The sequence below is a fragment of the Clinocottus analis genome, unplaced genomic scaffold, assembly GCF_023055335.1.
Source record: "Clinocottus analis isolate CAN_PGR_092001 unplaced genomic scaffold, fCliAna1.0.p SCAF_11, whole genome shotgun sequence".
In the NCBI taxonomy this organism is placed as follows: Eukaryota; Metazoa; Chordata; class Actinopteri; order Perciformes; family Cottidae; genus Clinocottus; species Clinocottus analis.
The window spans coordinates 5,327,912-5,345,696 of record NW_027175832.1 but is presented as its reverse complement, the minus strand read 5'-3'; the positions used below and the strand labels follow the sequence as shown (position 1 = coordinate 5,345,696).

The following is a 17,785-nucleotide window of genomic DNA, read 5'->3' as shown; positions in this document are numbered from 1 at the left end:
TATATTAGGAATGATAACCATTGCAGGTAATATTTTAAATACTGTAGTTAAATGTACTGTAGGTAATGTACCATCTAAGTCAAGTACTGTGGGTAAAACTAGAATAAGGGGCTAATCATACCTGATGCGACTCCCAAAAACACGCCGCTAGCAAAACCATTCTTTTCCTATGGTACGGCGCACCTTTTATGTGCGCCTTTTTAACGCTGCAAGTCGCGTTTTTGTAGCGTTTTTTCGGCGCGCATAAAAGTCAAAATATTCTCAACTTTCAAGTGCAAGGCGCGGAGTCGCACAGCTCATCACCTTCACGCTCGGCCAAGGCAGCCAATCGGATTAAGCAGGAGGCGGGCTTTATTCCTTTTTTCCGTGTAGTATGAACAGCGGGGAATTCGAAAGAATACTAATATACTAATTAGTGGCTCCGACGAGGCACTAATATGAGCGGTATTTAATTACGAAGAGCTTTAAAATTATAGATCGAAACACTACTCTACTGCTCAGAAGACGCTCAAACTGACTCCTGCTTAGCCGAAAGTACAACTGAAAACACTAGTCATCGAGACACAATCCGCGGAATAGATGGTGGTATTCACCGTACTTTGCTTTTGCAGGGACTTCTTCCTCCTCATGCCACAACACAGCATGGGCAAGAGCGCGACGTCCGCTTGAATCCATTTTTTAAATAAACTTAAGTTTTCAAGCGCCAGTCGCGTCTGGTGTGATCGGCCCCATCTACTCTCCTGTTGATCTCATCCTATGTTATTGTTTGTGTAAAAGAAGACTTCAGTAAAGTCCTTGCTGATAAAATGACTATTCTCACTCTTGTGGTCTTTTATTCCCCTATTTCAGGGGTATACTAATTGCAACAAACAGGGAGACAAACGAGCCAGCTGCTCACAAAAAGCCATTTGTTTTTAACAAAAGTCACACCATGTAAAGTGGAGGCATCAATGGTCGGTCGTGAATGCATGTATGGACAGATGTGTGGCAGTGTGCACAAAGAAACTGTGTCATACCAGCAACATAATGGATCTCCTCCCTCAACGAGAAAGGCGGCCAAATGAAGAAGGTCCTTAAGGCCACACAAGCTCAGGTGTGGCTCATCCAGCTGACGATGCTCCAACCAGCACCTGACACCAAAAGCAACAGGTACACCTAGAGTATGGGAGTAGGAGGGTTGTCACACAGTAAAAAGTATGGAAACAGAACACTGGCGTTCTAATAGGTTATATAAAGAATCTAGATTCTCTAAATCATTCATTTGCACTTGAAATTGACAAGTTAACCTGTGAAACTTTTTCTGCTGCAAAGCTGAAACCTTTGATACCCTGATCAGCAAAACCAACCTGCTGAGAGAGGACCTCGCAGAGGAGCACCTGCTGACCAAAGTCTAACTTTTCAGGTAGAAAATCCTTTCATTTCATGTCAAATTTGTTTATACTTTTTTCTTACACAATCAAATTGGTATAAAATCAGTATGTTATTGTTAACTGTTGAATAGAATGATTTTTGTGTAAAATAATTATACAGTACAATTATACACTATTTTGACAAGACATGTGTTAACACTTGTACACTTGCGGTATGGTCCTTTTTCAATTCACATTTATGAATTAATATCGTTATGACCTTGAATTAAGGAGATTAAGTGAACTAAAGTGGACCTAAACTAGTCGTCTCCTGGAGCTTTCTTGACATGTTGGCTGTGTCATAACATTGAGATATACTTTGCCAGTTCATCTGGTATTTTCTTATCAAGTGATGAAGAATAGTTAGTCACTTAATTCAGGTACCCACGTTTAAGCATTTACACTTTCGGACAGAGTTCAGTGAATTTCTCGGCGTATCCCAAAAGGAAGCCTATGAGGCAGTGACATCCTCTTTTAAAAAACAGTTTCCTCTGTGACCTCAAAAACAAGTCAACATTGTGGAATTGTGTTGTGCAAATGAGGGTTAAAAGGTTTACGCCTCTGGTTGAAGTCAGTTTCATGGAAGAGGATGTGACTTTTTCTAATACACGTTTTCTTCCTCAGCCACTGAGCGCTCTGTCGAGATGCTTCCCGACGACCCAGCGCATCCTGATGTTCTTTTCCCACAAACATCGAAACTAAATGGTTTCCCTCCTGTGTGGATTGTCTTGTGTCCTTAGATTCCCGTTGTGTACATTTTTTTTTCCACAAACCTGACAACTGAGAGCTTTTTTTTGTGTACATGGACCTTTTGATTTTCATGTTTAGCATATGCTTGCTCTGCTGTTCCTTTTTCTGTTTGCCATTCCTTATGTTGCTTTCGCTGCTCCTCTTTTTACTTCTGGATTTCCCACCTGCTCATCCTCATCCCTTTTGCTGCCCCTTATGCTTTTCCTCAGGCTGATTTGGAGTGCAGCCTGATGTTCTTTACTCACAAACATTGAAACTCAATGGTTTCTCTCCTGTGTGGATTCTCTTGTGTGGAATCTCTTGTGTCTTTAGGTTCCCCTGTTGTGTAAATCTTTTTCCACAAACCTCACAACTGAAGGCTGCTCATTCTTCCGCGGACCCTTCTGATTATGTTTAATAGCATATGGTTGCTCTGCTGTTCCTTTTCCAGTTTGCCGTTGCAATTATCCTGTTCTAAATGTGATGTTAAATAAAAGAATAAAGTTGAATTCCCTTTCAAGCATTGTTTTACTCAATTATCGTGAAATACACATGTAACTAAATAAATAATATTGATAGCAATGATCTTGAAAAAAAATAATTGTAAGTGAATCAGGATTTGTTGATAAAGGACATATTTTGGTTACTTTTCATCAAACAATTTAGGCTTGAATAAATGAGTTTCAGCTGGGTTTTCATCCTAACTATAATTTGTGGTTACATTCAATTCCTTGTACAATGCTTGAGTTGATGATTTTTGTTTTAAGCATGCCAGTTAGAAATATAGGTTTGCCTCTTGTCAGCGTGGAGTTTAACTAAGTTTTGGTGTTACAGGTGGTTTTCAAATGTATATAAACCATTCTCATTTAAGGTGAGTTCCATGATCTTTGATGCACAGACAGCTGATCTGTACCACTTTGTGATTCAACAATGCACACCAGGGATGCACATTTGATGTTTTAATTGAAGACTTTGCACTCGTTAAAGTGAGTCAAATAGAATAGAAGGGAAATATAAGTATTTAACCTCGTCACAGACACCAAGAAAAAACAGTGTGCCATTTTAAAATCTTACTTTAAGCGTATTTGAAAAAGATATGTCCTGAGAATTTTAATCCGTGCACGTAATAACAAAAACAATCACAACGCTTGAATGCCTCGCAGGGCGGGTCTTGCCAAGAAGAGCAGTGGGATTCATACGCCGCTGCTAATATTTGCCGCTAACTTCCGGGCACAGAGGCACCATGATCCGCCATTGCTGTAAAATAAAAAAGTGAAGTGAACGGAGATGACGTGTCACGTGACTCACGGCTTTGTCGGTAACAGGGACTTCAAAATAAGAGCGCAGACTTACAACTCATAATGTGAAAACAAATGTCACATTAGTTAGTGGTCGTGTAGGGTTTTTGTTCTGCTTTGTCAGGCTAACATGAAATTATTTACTATATACCAACAATTACACACATTTTTGTAATAAGTCCGGCTGCCAACTTTACATTACATTACCCCAAAATGTGACTTGTTAAATGGAATCTGCATACAAGGAAGTTTCCCGTCTTGTAATGATTAGCATGTAATTGTATAATCTATCTAGATAGATAAATACATCTTTTTTCTGTATTTATTTATTTGTATTTCCCTTCCCGTTTAATGACTACTTGTCTTTTTGTTGGTCTGTTTTTAGTTTAACATTACAGCTCTTCATAGGTTCGTGTGAAATGACAAATGCAATTACAGTACACCTAATGTAATTATTTTACATCGTGGTCATTTTGATTACTTAATAAGGCATTTTGATTAATAAGAAATGCCAAAACACATTTTTCCAAAATTCTAGTGGGGCAACCGCAGATAATAAAAGTCAGAAATAAAATAAATAAATAAAAAGGGGACACTAAGGAGCACACTGATTGTATAATTACTTTCCTCAATGAGGTAGAAGCTTGTAGTATACTCGATAATCCTTTTATTTTGAAATATACAACCGGAACCTCTTGTTTTTCAGCTAAACATCACCGAGGAGTTCGTCTGCGCCGTTTCCTCCTGACTCCGCTGCTTTTTGCTGAGCAACATCGTCCGAGCTGAGCGTATACCCGTAACTACATGTCAGACGATGCACTGAGGGTGGTTTGTGATAAAGACCACCCGCTATGCAGTGCTGGTGCTCGGCGCGCGGCTTGTAGGTATCTGTTGGGTAGAGTAGATTGAACCCAAACATCAGGAAGCCGAAGAAAAGCGAACTGTGAGAGCAGCTAGACAGCAGGCCACGGTTCCCCCTCACACACACACACATCACCACGGCCTTGATGGTGATGTATGCAAGGAAACCAACAAGAGTCAGCGATGGGTAATTCAAGCACAAACCACAATCTTTTTAAAGTTATTCGTAGGGTTTATGTGTTGTTGATGTGGAATAGGTACTTGGGTTTGTTCGAGACGTTATCTGTTAAGGTTAGCTATCAGTGCTAAGAGCTAGCAGGTTCCGGATATTTCCTTTAGCTTATCTAGTAACTAACTGGACTAGATGTTAGCTAACTAACGCGGTGATGGATAAAGTTAGGGCACATGCCACAGTATGTTCGATGCAATTTTAACACGAAATGTTATTTTCTACCTGAGACATAATGGACAAACAGCTGTTGCTAAGGTGGCAAATTAAGCTAACCTAGCTAACGGCAGCTATTTATCAGCAGTTAAATAACGTTATATCCCATAAAGTGCGTTGCTATAGTAATAAAAACCGTTAAAATGAAAACTGCCTGACTATATTGTTTGTTCTATGTGTTTTCACAGGTGCAACGACAGAAGGGATTCACAATCCTATCAGGTATGCCAGACGTATTTGTTAACAGTCACCTGTCATTATTCTCCACTCACATAGCCAATCAAGATGTAGTATTCTTTATGAGAGTGATGAATTGAAACATTATTGTAGTTATGATGGAGATGCAGCGACCCTGCTCAAGCCTGACATGTATCCAAATGTATGGTTTGAGTCAGGGGTCCTTTACTCCTCCAGTTAATCTCCCACTCATACTGTCACTTAATAATACAGTTTAACAATATAAATCAAAACATCAACAGTTGACTATTTTATTAATAATACTCTTTACATACTAAACATACTCCTTTTATAAAACTATCTCTTGAAGCTGTGTGACTGCTGTGGCAGTTTGAATGTTGCTCTTAAATGGGTGTTTTGTTAATGAAGCATCAACCTTGTCAAGATACTTTTTTTTACACCTGTGTAGATCTTCAGCCTATTAACTTTACAACCAATGACTTCCTATAGGCTACGTTCAGGAAACACTGAAAGTCAAAGAACCTTGTCTCTCCACTCGAATTTTAATATTTATTACAGATGCACACAATACACATTTCACACAAATAATTATTCTAATAAAATATGGGAAAGATGAACCAAACTACCCATTCCAACAAGTCTTTCTGCCATACTTTATTCAATCTAGACCCATAAATCTCAGCCAAAGAGCCAGTCCAGTAGCCTTCACCGCTATGACAAGGTGCGCGATGGCTCATCAGACCCCACACCCCCTTTCAAGATGCTGCGACGCTCAGACGAAAGTCCTGTCAGCAGACATGGAGACGGCACAGGGCATGGCAAGGCAAAAACCTCTCATGCAGTTAGAGGAAAAAATGGTAAGCCCGGCTCTGTTCATCTTTCACTTGCGTGAAGCTTTACTTTATTTTGTCATCTCACTGCCATCAGATCAGATACAGCTATTACTGTTGTATGAATGTGACAAATGCACCTAAAACAATCTCAGTGTGTTTCTTATTTGAAAGTTCCAGCTGTTACTGAGATTCAGTCCTCTGCAGAACATTGAGTGCCCTCTGTGACTTGATGAGTGGATTTGTTTCAGGGACCAGCAGCTCTCCTCAGGAGAACTCTCACAACAGCACCCACCATGGCTCCGACTCGCATGCGACTCAGAGCAAGCCTGCAGACAGGGTAAGACGTGGTCCAGTGTTATCTGATGATATACCCTTTGCATTTCCTATACAAATTTCTGTCACACTACTTTGAACATGGTTTTTGGGTCATTACGCAGAAGCTTCTCTCTCGCTGTGCAGAATTATTTTTTGTCTCAACAACGATGCATGTACAACTGTAAATCATATTTTCGTAACAGACTGGCTTCATAGAATAAAAGGTCTTATTTCATTTTAGACTTTCTCATTACGATATTTAATTATTATTATTTGATGTGTGTGTGTGTGTGTGTGTGTGTGTGTGTGTGTGTGTATGTATGTATATATATATATATATATATATATATATATATATATATATATATATATATATATATATATATATTTATTTTATTATTATTATTTGTTGATCGAGTCTCATCTGCAAAAGTCACTTTTGAAATTAGTGCAAATGGGAAAAGCGGGATGAGGCAAAGTACATTGTCTTCCTGGAATTGTTGTAATGATTTACTCCATTGCAGAGAATATAAAGTCTGCTGTCAGCTTGCTCTTTTCAACCCTTCAGCTTTTCATAACATCTCCTCTGCCTGTCTTGCACTAAACAAGTTTTCCAGCAATTTTACTGTCACAAACACATTTCCAACATTGGAATAAAATCATGAGTTGTGGCCAGCTCCTGTGATCTTGATTGTTTGGTGTGAGGTTGGTCGAGCTGTCTTAAGTCAGTCTTTTGCTCGTTTTGAGATACAAACCAAACATGTTAACCAAAGGTTACTATGCAGATGGTGTATGTCAATGACTGGGATTTTGTAACATTCGATAGGGGCAGTCTCTCCATACCTTTATCACACTGTGATGTGTATATTATATTATATTAACGTCCATTCCTGTGAAGAGGGACATCATCCTGCCTGCCAGGCTAAAACTAAAGAGGAGGGAGAGAGGCCCCGCGCTTTTAGCAGAAGAGCCGGTCACTGCTATTACTTTGAGGAGCATGTATGGGAATCACTGAGAATTTAATATATTTGAATGTATGCCTTGATTTTCCCTGTTGATTTGAATATGTCCCTAAATTGGTTGCCAGTTGATTTTTAGACATTAAGTCCTTAAGTGTGAACAATCGGGAAGTTGTCAAACTGCACACACAAGGTCAGCTGTGCCCAAAAGCTGCCTCTGTTTCTGCTTTATTGTTCAACATTTTTTTCACTTTTAAATCTCAAAAGGGGGTTGAGGTTAACCCCTAATAACAGTCTGTGATAGAATACTTTTAGTCTTTTAAAAGTCTTCTAGTGTATGTAGACTTTGGTCTTAAAAACGTTGCATGTCTTGTCTCTCAGCACCAGGAGCCAGCAGATGACTGGACAGAACACATCAGCTCCTCTGGGAAGAAGTACTACTACAACTGTAGAACTGAGGTCTCCCAGTGGGAGAAACCCAAGGACCTGTTGGAGAGGCAAGCCCTCTTAAAATTACATTAGCACACACGCACACTGAGGGACAATTCAATATTTAACCTGAAATGGTAATCGAGTTGCTCATTCTCATGCAGAGTCATGCATTAGATCATGCAGCACACCAGTCTTTGAGGAATATCACTAGTTTAGGATACAGAGTCTAACCGCAAACCTGCATCCTGCACATTGTCACGGGTGCGTTCTGCTTAATTTGATTCAGGGAACAACGACAGAAAGACCCAGTCAAGATGCCGGCAAATAGTTTCCCCAGGGACATGGACTACAGACAACAAGAGGCCTTGCAGGACAAAGCCTCAACAAGTAAGTATGGCAGAATTATAAAACCGAAGCGATGCGGTCCAAGTTTTTAAATGGGCGTCTTGTCCAGTATTGTGGCTAGCGTCTTCTGTTGATCACTTTTCTGGAGAAATATTTCATATACAGACAGGTTTGTTTGTTTTTCTATTCATAATTTACTAAGTTGATCTGGTGCACACATTTCCCCTAACAAATATCGTGTTAAGTGATGTCTTTCTCTCCTGCTCTGCTCGTCTCCACAGAGACCACATCAGGGGACCAGTCCACAGCATCCAACTCCGGCCATTCCTCCTCTTCCTCTTCTTCTCAGAGCCTGAACTCTGCTCCTGGTGCTTTAGGTTCCACCCCCTCCACCATGTCCTCCTCCTCTTCCTCATCTTCGGGGCAGGTGCCCCAGTCTGTCCAGTCCCCGTCACCAGCACTGCTGCAGGACCCAGCCCTTCTGCATCAGCTCCTCCCGGCGCTGCAGGCTGCTCTGCAGATGAACAACGGCAGTATGGACATGGCTAAACTCAACGAGGGTGAGTGATCACATGATCAGAGGAACACAAAGTGTCCCTTTAACGCGGCTTCCATAGTGTCTTCCATAGTGTCTATTTTGTTGAAATAAAACGCTCTGATTGTTTGACGCTTCACCACGTCATCGGAGACCAGCTCAACTTTGATTTGTAATGGCTTCCATTGGAAATAACTTGTAGAATGTTGCTGAGTCGCGAGTAATGTAGCGTAACAGGACTAGTGTGAAAGCGTTTTGGGTCTTTTTGTCTTTTTCCAGACACGACCGCAGACAGTTTGTGTCTGTAAAAAGATGAATCTTACCATGGATAAAAACAAAAGTTTACTAACTTAACTGTGCGTGTTTGTGCACTCACCTGTTGTGTGTCCTTGCTCACTCACCTGTACGCATATGTATGTGTGCGTACATTTCCTCTTTCCTCCCTCCAGTCTTGGCAGCTGCTGTCACCCAAGCTTCCTTGCGGTCTGTGCTTCATAAGCTCCTCACTGCTGGACCTGCTTTCAACATCACTGCTCTGCTCTCAGCTGCTCAGCACTCCAATCAAGGTACAGCCGCCTCGCTGTTTCACGCTATCTGCTACACAAACTTTTTTTTTTGTATCCCTGTTCCTGCAAATGTAATGTTTAAATGCAACCCAATTGCAATCTGTTGTTGACCTTCACTCAATGAAGTTTTTCATTTTATGCGTGTGAACCGCGTGCATGCCTTAAGGGTTTTTTCAGAGTGACTTTGGCAATGTGGAAAAACAAAAGATGTCCTACTATGTATTCCAATGAGCCCCTTCTGTTGGAACAGAGGGTGTGTTGAATAGCAATCACAACCAGTGTGCCAGACAAAGTTGACACAAGTCTGAGCTGAAAACCATATTATGACTATCCTTCTAAAATGCTTCTTGTTGTCAGAATTGTGGCATCTTTGTTGCTCAACTTGTGTGCTATTCTTCACTCCAAGCAAGGCAATTACTGCATAATTACTGCAGGTTGGGTTTTACATTTCTTGGTATTTATTTGTCATGGCTAACATTCTGCATTTGTGTAAGATGATTAAAACAAAAAAAGGCATAGTAATAAACCTCTTCTCCCTCTTTAGCCCAGCACTCCAGTCAGTCGCCCGTCTCCCTGACATCTGATGCATCATCACCGCGGCCGTACGTCTCACCGCGGAACGGCACGCCACAGAGCAACCAGAAATCACTTCTGGGTGTGCACCCTGGCAGCGTCACATCTTCACAAACAAGAGTGAGTTGCAGGACCAACAGTAACTGAAAAGTCCAAATTGAGGAATTGAGAACTTTTCCCTTTCTCATGACTTGCGCTTACTTTCTTCACTTTGTTATGACTAACATCTTTTCTTGCTGGTTCGCCTCTTTTTCTTTTCATTCATATTTATCTGTCTCTTGCTGTCTGTTCTTCCATCTCCAGGGCAGCATGTCTTCAGGTAAACAAGGATCGGCCCCCCCCTCTCAGACTGTAGAGAAGCGCCCAGAGGACCCCAGAACTCTCCAGCAGAGAAGGTAGAAAACATTATTTTGTTTGTGACGATAAATTGCTTGGCGTTAAAGAAAACTAATATAAAATTTCACATCTGAATTCCAAAAAACACATTACAAACGCAGCATAGGTCACGTTTCAAAGGGACTATTTGTTTAGTAGAAAGTTGTTCCAAAGATGTCTTGCAGTGTGGAACACATACTTTTACAATTTATTATATATACATTTTTTATGCTTTCACTACTTATAACGGTATAGTTCTCTGAATCAGAAGTATGTTATGTTCTTTTACCTATTATACAACCTCACTTGGGCTTCTCATGACATTGTTCAATATGTTGGTAAGGTTTGTTATTCACCCAAATTCAATCTAAATATGATGAGCTGTGTTTGAGATATTCTGTGGTAATAAATGGGTAGAAAGAAATGCCATGGACTGAATTATCCGTAGTATCCATGTCTCATATGCCCAAACGGCAGAATTCCATCATTATGGATTTTATTTATACCGTCTACACCTCGGTAATCCTTTGTCTCCCTCCATCAGCCAAGAGATGCTGTGCACGGGATCAAACGCATCTGGTGCTGCGTCGGCCCACGTCCCCTCCGGCAGCACCAGCCAAACCCAGGCCGAAACCCCCGGCTCCTTCACCCCCGCCCTGTCGACTCATTTTGATGAGAGCCTCATCAGACATATCCAAGGATGGCCTTCAGAGAACACCGAGAAACAGGTATTGTCCACCACAGAGATTTCCGCATGTCGGAGATCTGTGCTCAGAGTGTTACACATTAGTTACCACTGCATTTTCTAGCATTAGCGTCATTACGGCGCTACTGAATTATAGCGGCTTCATTGGGCTGCCGGCCCCCAAATATAGACATTAAAGTCTTTTGACAGGCTCATTCTCAGAGGAAGTTGTAGTTGAAAGCTTTAAAAAGACAAGTAAGTGGTCATTGTGATGGTCATTCTTCTGTGGAACCTTTATTTCCTTCGGCTCGATGCGTTTTGATAAATTCCAAATCAGAGAGCCAGTGTTTATATAAAGTCTTGTTGAAATGTTGATGTTTGTTTGATTTTTGAAAATCTATACTCATGACTTGACAATAAGCACTCGTCCCTCTCCGTCAGGCGGCTCGGTTGCGGGAGGACATCCACAACATGGGCAGCTTGTACATGTCTGAGATCTGCACAGAGATGAAAAACCTCCGCTCCCTGGTCCGAGTGTGCGAAATTCAAGCCACACTGAGGGAACAGAGGTGAGGCGACTGCTACATGTTCATCCACGTTAGCTGATGAGGACATTCACATGACACATTCATATTGTTTTTCCATGATAAGGGAGCATATTCAATTATGCAGCGCCAGTTTGCAAAACTCTTTTTTTCATGCTTTCTAATGCTTCAGTACATTGTTTTTTGGACTTGTTACAACATACTAGTGTGTGTCTGAGTTTGTGTTGTTGTGGTTATAAAAATGTCATTTATGATGCGGTTCTTGTTAATACAAAGTGCATGCTTAAAACCGTTTTCGACTGCGGTCAAAATTTTGTTTAAAAAATGTTTGTAAGACAAAATATCACATCCATCGTGTTTGAGTAAATCTTGACTTGTGGACTGAGACGTTTACAGCGATGAGGACACAGTACCTGTGTGTGAGTGACGGTAAAGGAATATTGCACGCAAGATTTCTGTGTTATAAATGATGATAATTTGGATGTCAACGTTGTGAATGAAGCGTCAAACTATTCGATACAGCCTGAGTAATTACTCGTGGAGTCCCAAATACTGCACCTATTTTGGGGTTTTTGTACAGATAAAAAGTTAGAGCCAGGAAGTATAAACTAAGTGATTTGTAATCTACATAAAACGCCTCCCACTGTGAGCGATCAACCCTCTACCTAAACGTGACAGTCAAGGCCTGTTACCAGCTGATTGATCTGATTTATCGGTCTCTGTATGCCCTTGTGTGAATTAGGGGCCCATTTTATCAGTAGGGGAATTCCATTGTTGCGCAAACCATTATTCACATACTTATTTTCTCCTCAACAACAGAATCCTGTTTCTGAGGCAGCAGAGCAAAGAGCTGGACAAGCTGAAGAACCAGAACTCGTACATGGTGTGAGGACCTGGGAGGGATGGATGGACGGATAGATGGATTGAAATACAGATTGAAGAAAAGGAATAGACATGGACGGCAAGCTGCTACAGCCTGTTTATTCTCCCTACCAGAGCAACTGAGAAAAGCTGTTAGAAGACAAATAAGACGTGGCTGACAAGGTGAAGCTCCATTACCCTGAACATGTCTTTTCTTCTCTTCTTTTTTAAAAATGTCTTTTTTCAGTGTCCACCTCATGAATTGCTCTTGCTGAAAAAGGTGAAACTGCTCTTTCACCGAGTCGGACACTTTAACTCGTGGACATAGAGGACCTGAGGCTCTTTTCAAACAGCACCTTCTCGGACTGTGAACCTTGGATTGTGTGTATTGTATTGGGTTAACTTGTTTTCTGGTGTGTTTTGATGTGTAGTGGTCAGGAGAAGATTACAATTCATTCTTTGGAAAATAAACTAAAACAAAACATGTCATTATAATTGGTGTGACACATTTCTGGGGTTCCCAAATCTTCTGAAATGGACTTAGTCATTCATTGAAATGTATGGATTCAATGGCAGTGATGTTACTAATGTTATTTTTAATTCACTATACTTGTCCGTGGTTTTGCCATCCCAGTGTGTCTTCGAGCTGGTTGGTTTTACATGTCATGAGATTAGCAAAGACCTTTGGCCAGACCTTTTCTGAAAATACTTAAATGTGCTTCAGTTATTTTTTCCCCCAGTTAATGGGAATCTGCGTCATGGTTCCAGTGGTACAGATTCACTGGGGCGTTTTGACGAGCTGTCAAACACACTAGATGTTTTTGGAAAAGCCTACAATATTGGACCTAGGTTGGCTGCTCGTACATATGAGGGTTGCATTCATTTGCAGCCCTGCTGGCTGTTTTCTTATCCCTTCCGCTATTTGTCTTCTTTTGTGCGTGTAATTATCATTTTGCTTCTCTCCCAAGTCACATTGGGAAATATTTCATTCCTGTTGTGCAGCTTAGCAAGATATTTTGTAAAAGAATGGAAAGGCGACTGAATCTACAGTCATGTAAAGCTAAATTATTGTTGCACATGATTGAACACTTCCTTGTAGTCATAATGGAAAAGATTGATGGAAAGAAGTTTTATTTTTACAAAAAGGAAACTCGTGTTTTGTTAATCACTTTTGTTCAGCCGTCATGGCTGCAGCCCTTTTATCAACTGACTCAAGCTCGATATGGCTGCTTTTTTTTTTTTTTTTAAGGGTTCATTCATGATGAGAGGGTATACTTTTTATATGAACACATTAAATTGAAGTCATACACTTCAACGCCCATGAAACAACTTCCTTTTGTCTCTCGCCTGTTCTTTTCCTTGTCCCAATAGTTTCCACCAGATCTGATGTGCACACTTTTTGGGGTGGGAGGGGTTGGGGGCTTTGTATTCCATAAAATATGAGAATAAAATATTATACCACACCTCTTGCTCTAGCTGTTACTTACTGTTCTGTGTGTGCCTGTGTGAGCATCTTCTGATGAATTATTAGTTTTGCGTGTATTAAAGTTGTGTAATTATGCAGTTAGGGGAGGGTTAGGTAGACATCTGTGTGAAATGTGTGTGTCTGTGTGTGTGTTGGGACCAGACCATGCACTCTGTCAATGACTTCACACATGTAGCTGTGGTTGTGGGCTCATTAATGTGCAGCTCTACATTTGGCCACACGGTGGTGACGTTGAGCAATCTAATGAATCTGCTTCTGCTTCTGTTATTTTTGTTCTCTCAGCTCTATCAGATTAAAAACCTCTGAGTGAACATGTCATGTAAAATGTAGCAATAACCGAAACAGAAGGCTGGAAGAAATCAGAATTGAGTTGGCCGGTGTTATGATGCCGGGCCGACTCTGAGGCAATGCACCCGATAGACACAGCGATGATAACACAACAGAAATGCTGGTGGACAAGACCAAAGCACATGATTTTATAAACAGTCGAAAAAATTAAATATGTCTAGAAGTATTTCGCCCACAGTGGGATATCTGACATTGAACTTGGCCTTTAGTGAGAACTCCTCAGCAGCTTTTCCTGCTTGCTCAGCTCAACACTCTTCCAGAGGAGTCATACTCATACAGCTGGGCTTAATACTGTAAAATACTTGTTTTTTTAGTTTCCAAGCTGCTTCTCTTTTGCCAATTAATATCAAAATATACAAAGTGATGACAATAGTACTGATTATATAGCCTGACGGATACAGGAGTTATGAGGCCATTACCGATGTAGATATTTCTCTTAACATTTGTACTGGGCAGGACATTTAGAGTTTGAGCTTGTGAGTTCCCTCTCGTTGACAAACTATAAGTCCTGTTCACACAGGCATTTGAAATGGTAAAGTAAAACAAATCAATGAATTGTAATTTAAACACTTTTTCAATGCCGGAAGGGCCACAAACAAACACATTTATTCACCTTGATCACAACAGAGTGTTGGCAGCAATCACAGAGACGGATAACTTCAAACCACAGAGGAAATATTTAGTTATTAGTAGTTCCAGTGAACCGACCCTTTCAAGAGAACACCACTGCAGCTTTTCATATCATCAGAGACGCCCCACAGACTGCAGATATGCTTTGGTGTCAATGTTTCTCTAATTATCTTTGCATATGAACTCAGTCATGTCATTCGACTTCACAAGTGTGAGCGCCAATGTACTTCAGACGTGTTCGTTTTCCTCTTTTAACATTTCAAGGAAACTAAATGCTGCACTCCAGAATTCTTGTTCTTGGTCAGCTTTGAGAATAAAATGTGTTTGGAATGTTTAATTTCCGTCTAATGTTGATATCCGTGTCTGAGCCATTTGAATTAATTGCAGGAATGAACGTGAACAAAGTGTCAATGCCACTTAGAGTGTTAGTGTGTGAGTAAAATAACTTCCAGCAAGATCCAGCAATACTGTGGGGGAAGTTTAGGTCTTCACATCAAACAAAAGAGCATCTTTTAATATAATCTGAAACTTCTTATTGTGTATTTAAAACATCATTGCGCGCCTGCTTCACTTTCCGTCAGTATTATCGGAGGGTGTGCTGCTCTCATTACAAAGCAATCTCCAACCGCTTCGACAGTGTCAGCGCCATCGCGAGCATAGATAGCAGTAAACACAATTTAAAAAAAAACCTGTGTGCCTTTATGTGATCTACAACTCTTAAGTGGACCCATTTGTTTTAGGATTAGTCTGACCTGAGATAATAACGACTTTATTTATCTTGTTTGTGCATCTATCCGGCTGCTGAACACAATTAATATGAGCTGACATCAGTTTGACAACCACCCGCAAACTATCACCGAGACAGTCGCTCGGTCCCATTAGTTTTCTTGTGTGTGTTTGCAAGCCGTCGTTCTGAACATATAGAACACAGAAATATTGTATTCATATAATCCCATTAGTTTAAATTGTCCAGAATTTCCATACTTGCCTCCTAAATCAAAGCTGATAATGAATCTCAAGCGGTGTGACACATTCACTTGCTCTCTTGCCCTGTTGATGGAGAAGTAAAGTTAACCCAACTTCATCATAGATCTGCAGCCAAACTTCAGTAATAATGTAGACTCGCTGCTGTGGACCCTTGGTAACGTCGTGCTCCTGGTCTTATTCGAAGGAAGGGGCATGCTGGGTAGTAGCTCTGCAGCATTATGAGAAGAAAGTAAAATGTAACCAATACCAAAGCAATGAAAATGGCACGAACAAGCAGTTTTATGGGATAAGAAAATGCATTGTCATTTCACCTTTTATTGTTTTTTTTGATATCATATCTTACAATATCCCGTATTCTAATCTTGTGCATATTAACTTTGTGTTTTCTATAAACAGAAGCAGAACCATTTATTGCCTTGTATGATTTCACATACAAGGTATTTGTCCTGGCGGGAGATGCATAACCGAGTTATGCAAGAAGTGGGAGCATGCAATAAACAATGATATTGTAACATTTTAATTGTGACATTTCAAATAAGCCCAGCAGACTTTCTGCCTCTTCCTCCACTGTGATACTATTCATCTGTTATGTTTGTGTATTATATTAAATTGTGCAAAATAAACTAAACGTATCATTCTTTTGTTTTGTGAAACTGAACTTTTCCCGCCCGTTTCATCATTTTGTATTACGAGTAAGTCAAATTCACAATTCTGTCGAAGGCAGCAAGGACATGATATTACCCTTCAGGCACGTGAGGCGGCTCCGAAACATTGCACCTTATATAAGAACCAATATATGTCCACATCAGGTGAGTGATGGACTCCATCGCTGCTCATTTCAGGTTACAGGTCATCTTCATCTCCTCTTACCTTCTGTGTTCACTTTGTCCTCCTCTGGGGATTTGTGTAATGTTGATCCTCAATCAGCCGCTCCAGTAACATTGTGTGAGGCACCGGGCAGTCGATGCCCCCTTTACCATCACTGTCCTCGGGTGGGTTGGGGGGGGGGGTAATGTGCTGATGACCAGTCATACTATATTTATCGCTGTCCCAGGTTTAATCCAAGTGAGCCAGCTGTGGACTTGGCCTTCAGCCCCTCCTCTCTTCAATTAGCCCCTTTCCCCTCTCCATCCCCTCACCTTTTTCTCCTTGTGTTTCTCTCACCCCCTCTTTCCCTTCATCCTTGCCATCTTCCTCACCCTTCTACTGAGCCTTTCCCCCGCTAATACCATTGACCCCCCCCCTGCTAGTCCTGTCCCATCGACACTGCCATGGGGGTTACATTAATAAGGCAGTGGTTCTCAGCTGGTCTGGCTCCGGGACCCACCATCACCCCTTAATGACAAGCCGCGACCCAAATCCAGGAACATTCTCAACGTCTCAAAATGTATTTACAGAAAAGATGGTGCACTCTGAACCTGAGATAGTACAGAATACGTATGCCAACGCACAAAAACAAGTTTAACGATGAGCTAAAATGACCCGCCGGTGGCGACGCTAGAGAGGGAATTATTACCTTTTACACTCAATAAGCTGCTTTTGAATTAAAAACCAAAAAGTGCATCTTCAGGACACGAGGTATTACAACATGCATAACAATTCAGAATCTTCAGCCATTTTTAAACAGGCTGAACAGCTGTCATGCACAGACAAAAAAGTAACAACTCAGAAGTAGTTTGAAAAAGACTCAAAGGACCTAACTTTAACCGGGAAAACACACTCACTGAAACTATGACAAATACTAAACAAGTCACTGTCTTGAGGAGCTTTGTCAAGAATTCTCCTCACGATCCCCAAGTTTTTCCCTGTCATGCAGGCAGCGCCATCAGTTGTAAATTTGATATTCAGTCGGCTGTTTAATTAAATTATCCTAAAAACCCAGAGTCTCCCCGATATCAGGAATCAGAGGCCCGCGACCCACCAGCTGAGAATCACAGCATCGAGGTGACTGATCTCCCCTCAAACTGAACTCAGGATGGAAGGTTTGCTCTGTCATTGATAAATGACAGATCTGGTGATCAGTGGCTCGGGCATTGAGGCATGTGTGGGGAGGTGTACACATGGCTCTCTGAATGAAGCACATGTCGATAAGATTTCTGCACATACTATACCATCGATTGTCATTTCGTCACTAGAATGGCAACACTTGAGGATTGATGGTCGCGGCTGGAGGCTGGCACTTATTGCAAATACGATGGTGTGCTATAAATCCCATCTTGTGATTTAATATCTCAACCGAGGAGTCTTCTGAGCTGTGATATGTAACAGAGGCAAATTTGAGAATACTAGCACTATTAAAGGCCGACATTTGTGGTATTTAACTCTATGGGGTCCGTTACATTTCTCAGTCCCATCTTATCTCAGTCCCTC

At 41.0% G+C, this 17,785-nt stretch overlaps 1 protein-coding gene across 3 annotated transcripts; it reads left to right on the top strand.

Annotated features, from left to right (window-relative positions):
* The first annotated feature begins 4,145 nt into the window (after window positions 1–4,145).
* LOC137782049 (WW domain-containing adapter protein with coiled-coil-like) lies at window positions 4,146–15,942 on the top strand. 3 transcript variants are annotated; one of them, XR_011077244.1, is made up of 14 exons: window positions 4,174–4,484; window positions 4,931–4,964; window positions 5,608–5,797; window positions 6,022–6,110; window positions 7,429–7,544; window positions 7,766–7,866; window positions 8,106–8,384; window positions 8,809–8,925; window positions 9,470–9,618; window positions 9,802–9,893; window positions 10,418–10,601; window positions 11,000–11,127; window positions 11,923–12,147; window positions 15,812–15,942. XR_011077244.1 is itself a non-coding variant. In XM_068571133.1 (13 exons), exons 1-13 carry the CDS (start codon window positions 4,288–4,290, stop codon window positions 11,990–11,992), a joined length of 1,578 nt encoding a protein of 525 aa, XP_068427234.1. In that variant the 5' UTR covers window positions 4,146–4,287; the 3' UTR covers window positions 11,993–12,459. The 3 variants fall into 3 exon arrangements, 2 of the variants coding, with proteins under 2 accessions (XP_068427234.1, XP_068427233.1); XM_068571133.1 differs by lacking the exon at window positions 15,812–15,942 and having other exon boundaries at window positions 4,146–4,316; window positions 11,923–12,459; XM_068571132.1 differs by lacking the exon at window positions 15,812–15,942 and having other exon boundaries at window positions 11,923–12,459.
* The last annotated feature ends 1,843 nt before the right edge of the window (window positions 15,943–17,785 follow it).

Excerpts from the sequence above, each read along its gene's own strand:
- LOC137782049 (XM_068571132.1), top strand. The coding sequence starts at position 4,444 with ATGGTGATGTATGCAAGGAAACCAACAAGAGTCAGCGATGG. Across the intron at positions 6,111-7,428 it reads AGAGCAAGCCTGCAGACAGG|CACCAGGAGCCAGCAGATGA; the intron begins GTAAGACGTGGT and ends CTTGTCTCTCAG. Across the intron at positions 9,619-9,801 it reads TCACATCTTCACAAACAAGA|GGCAGCATGTCTTCAGGTAA; the intron begins GTGAGTTGCAGG and ends TTCCATCTCCAG.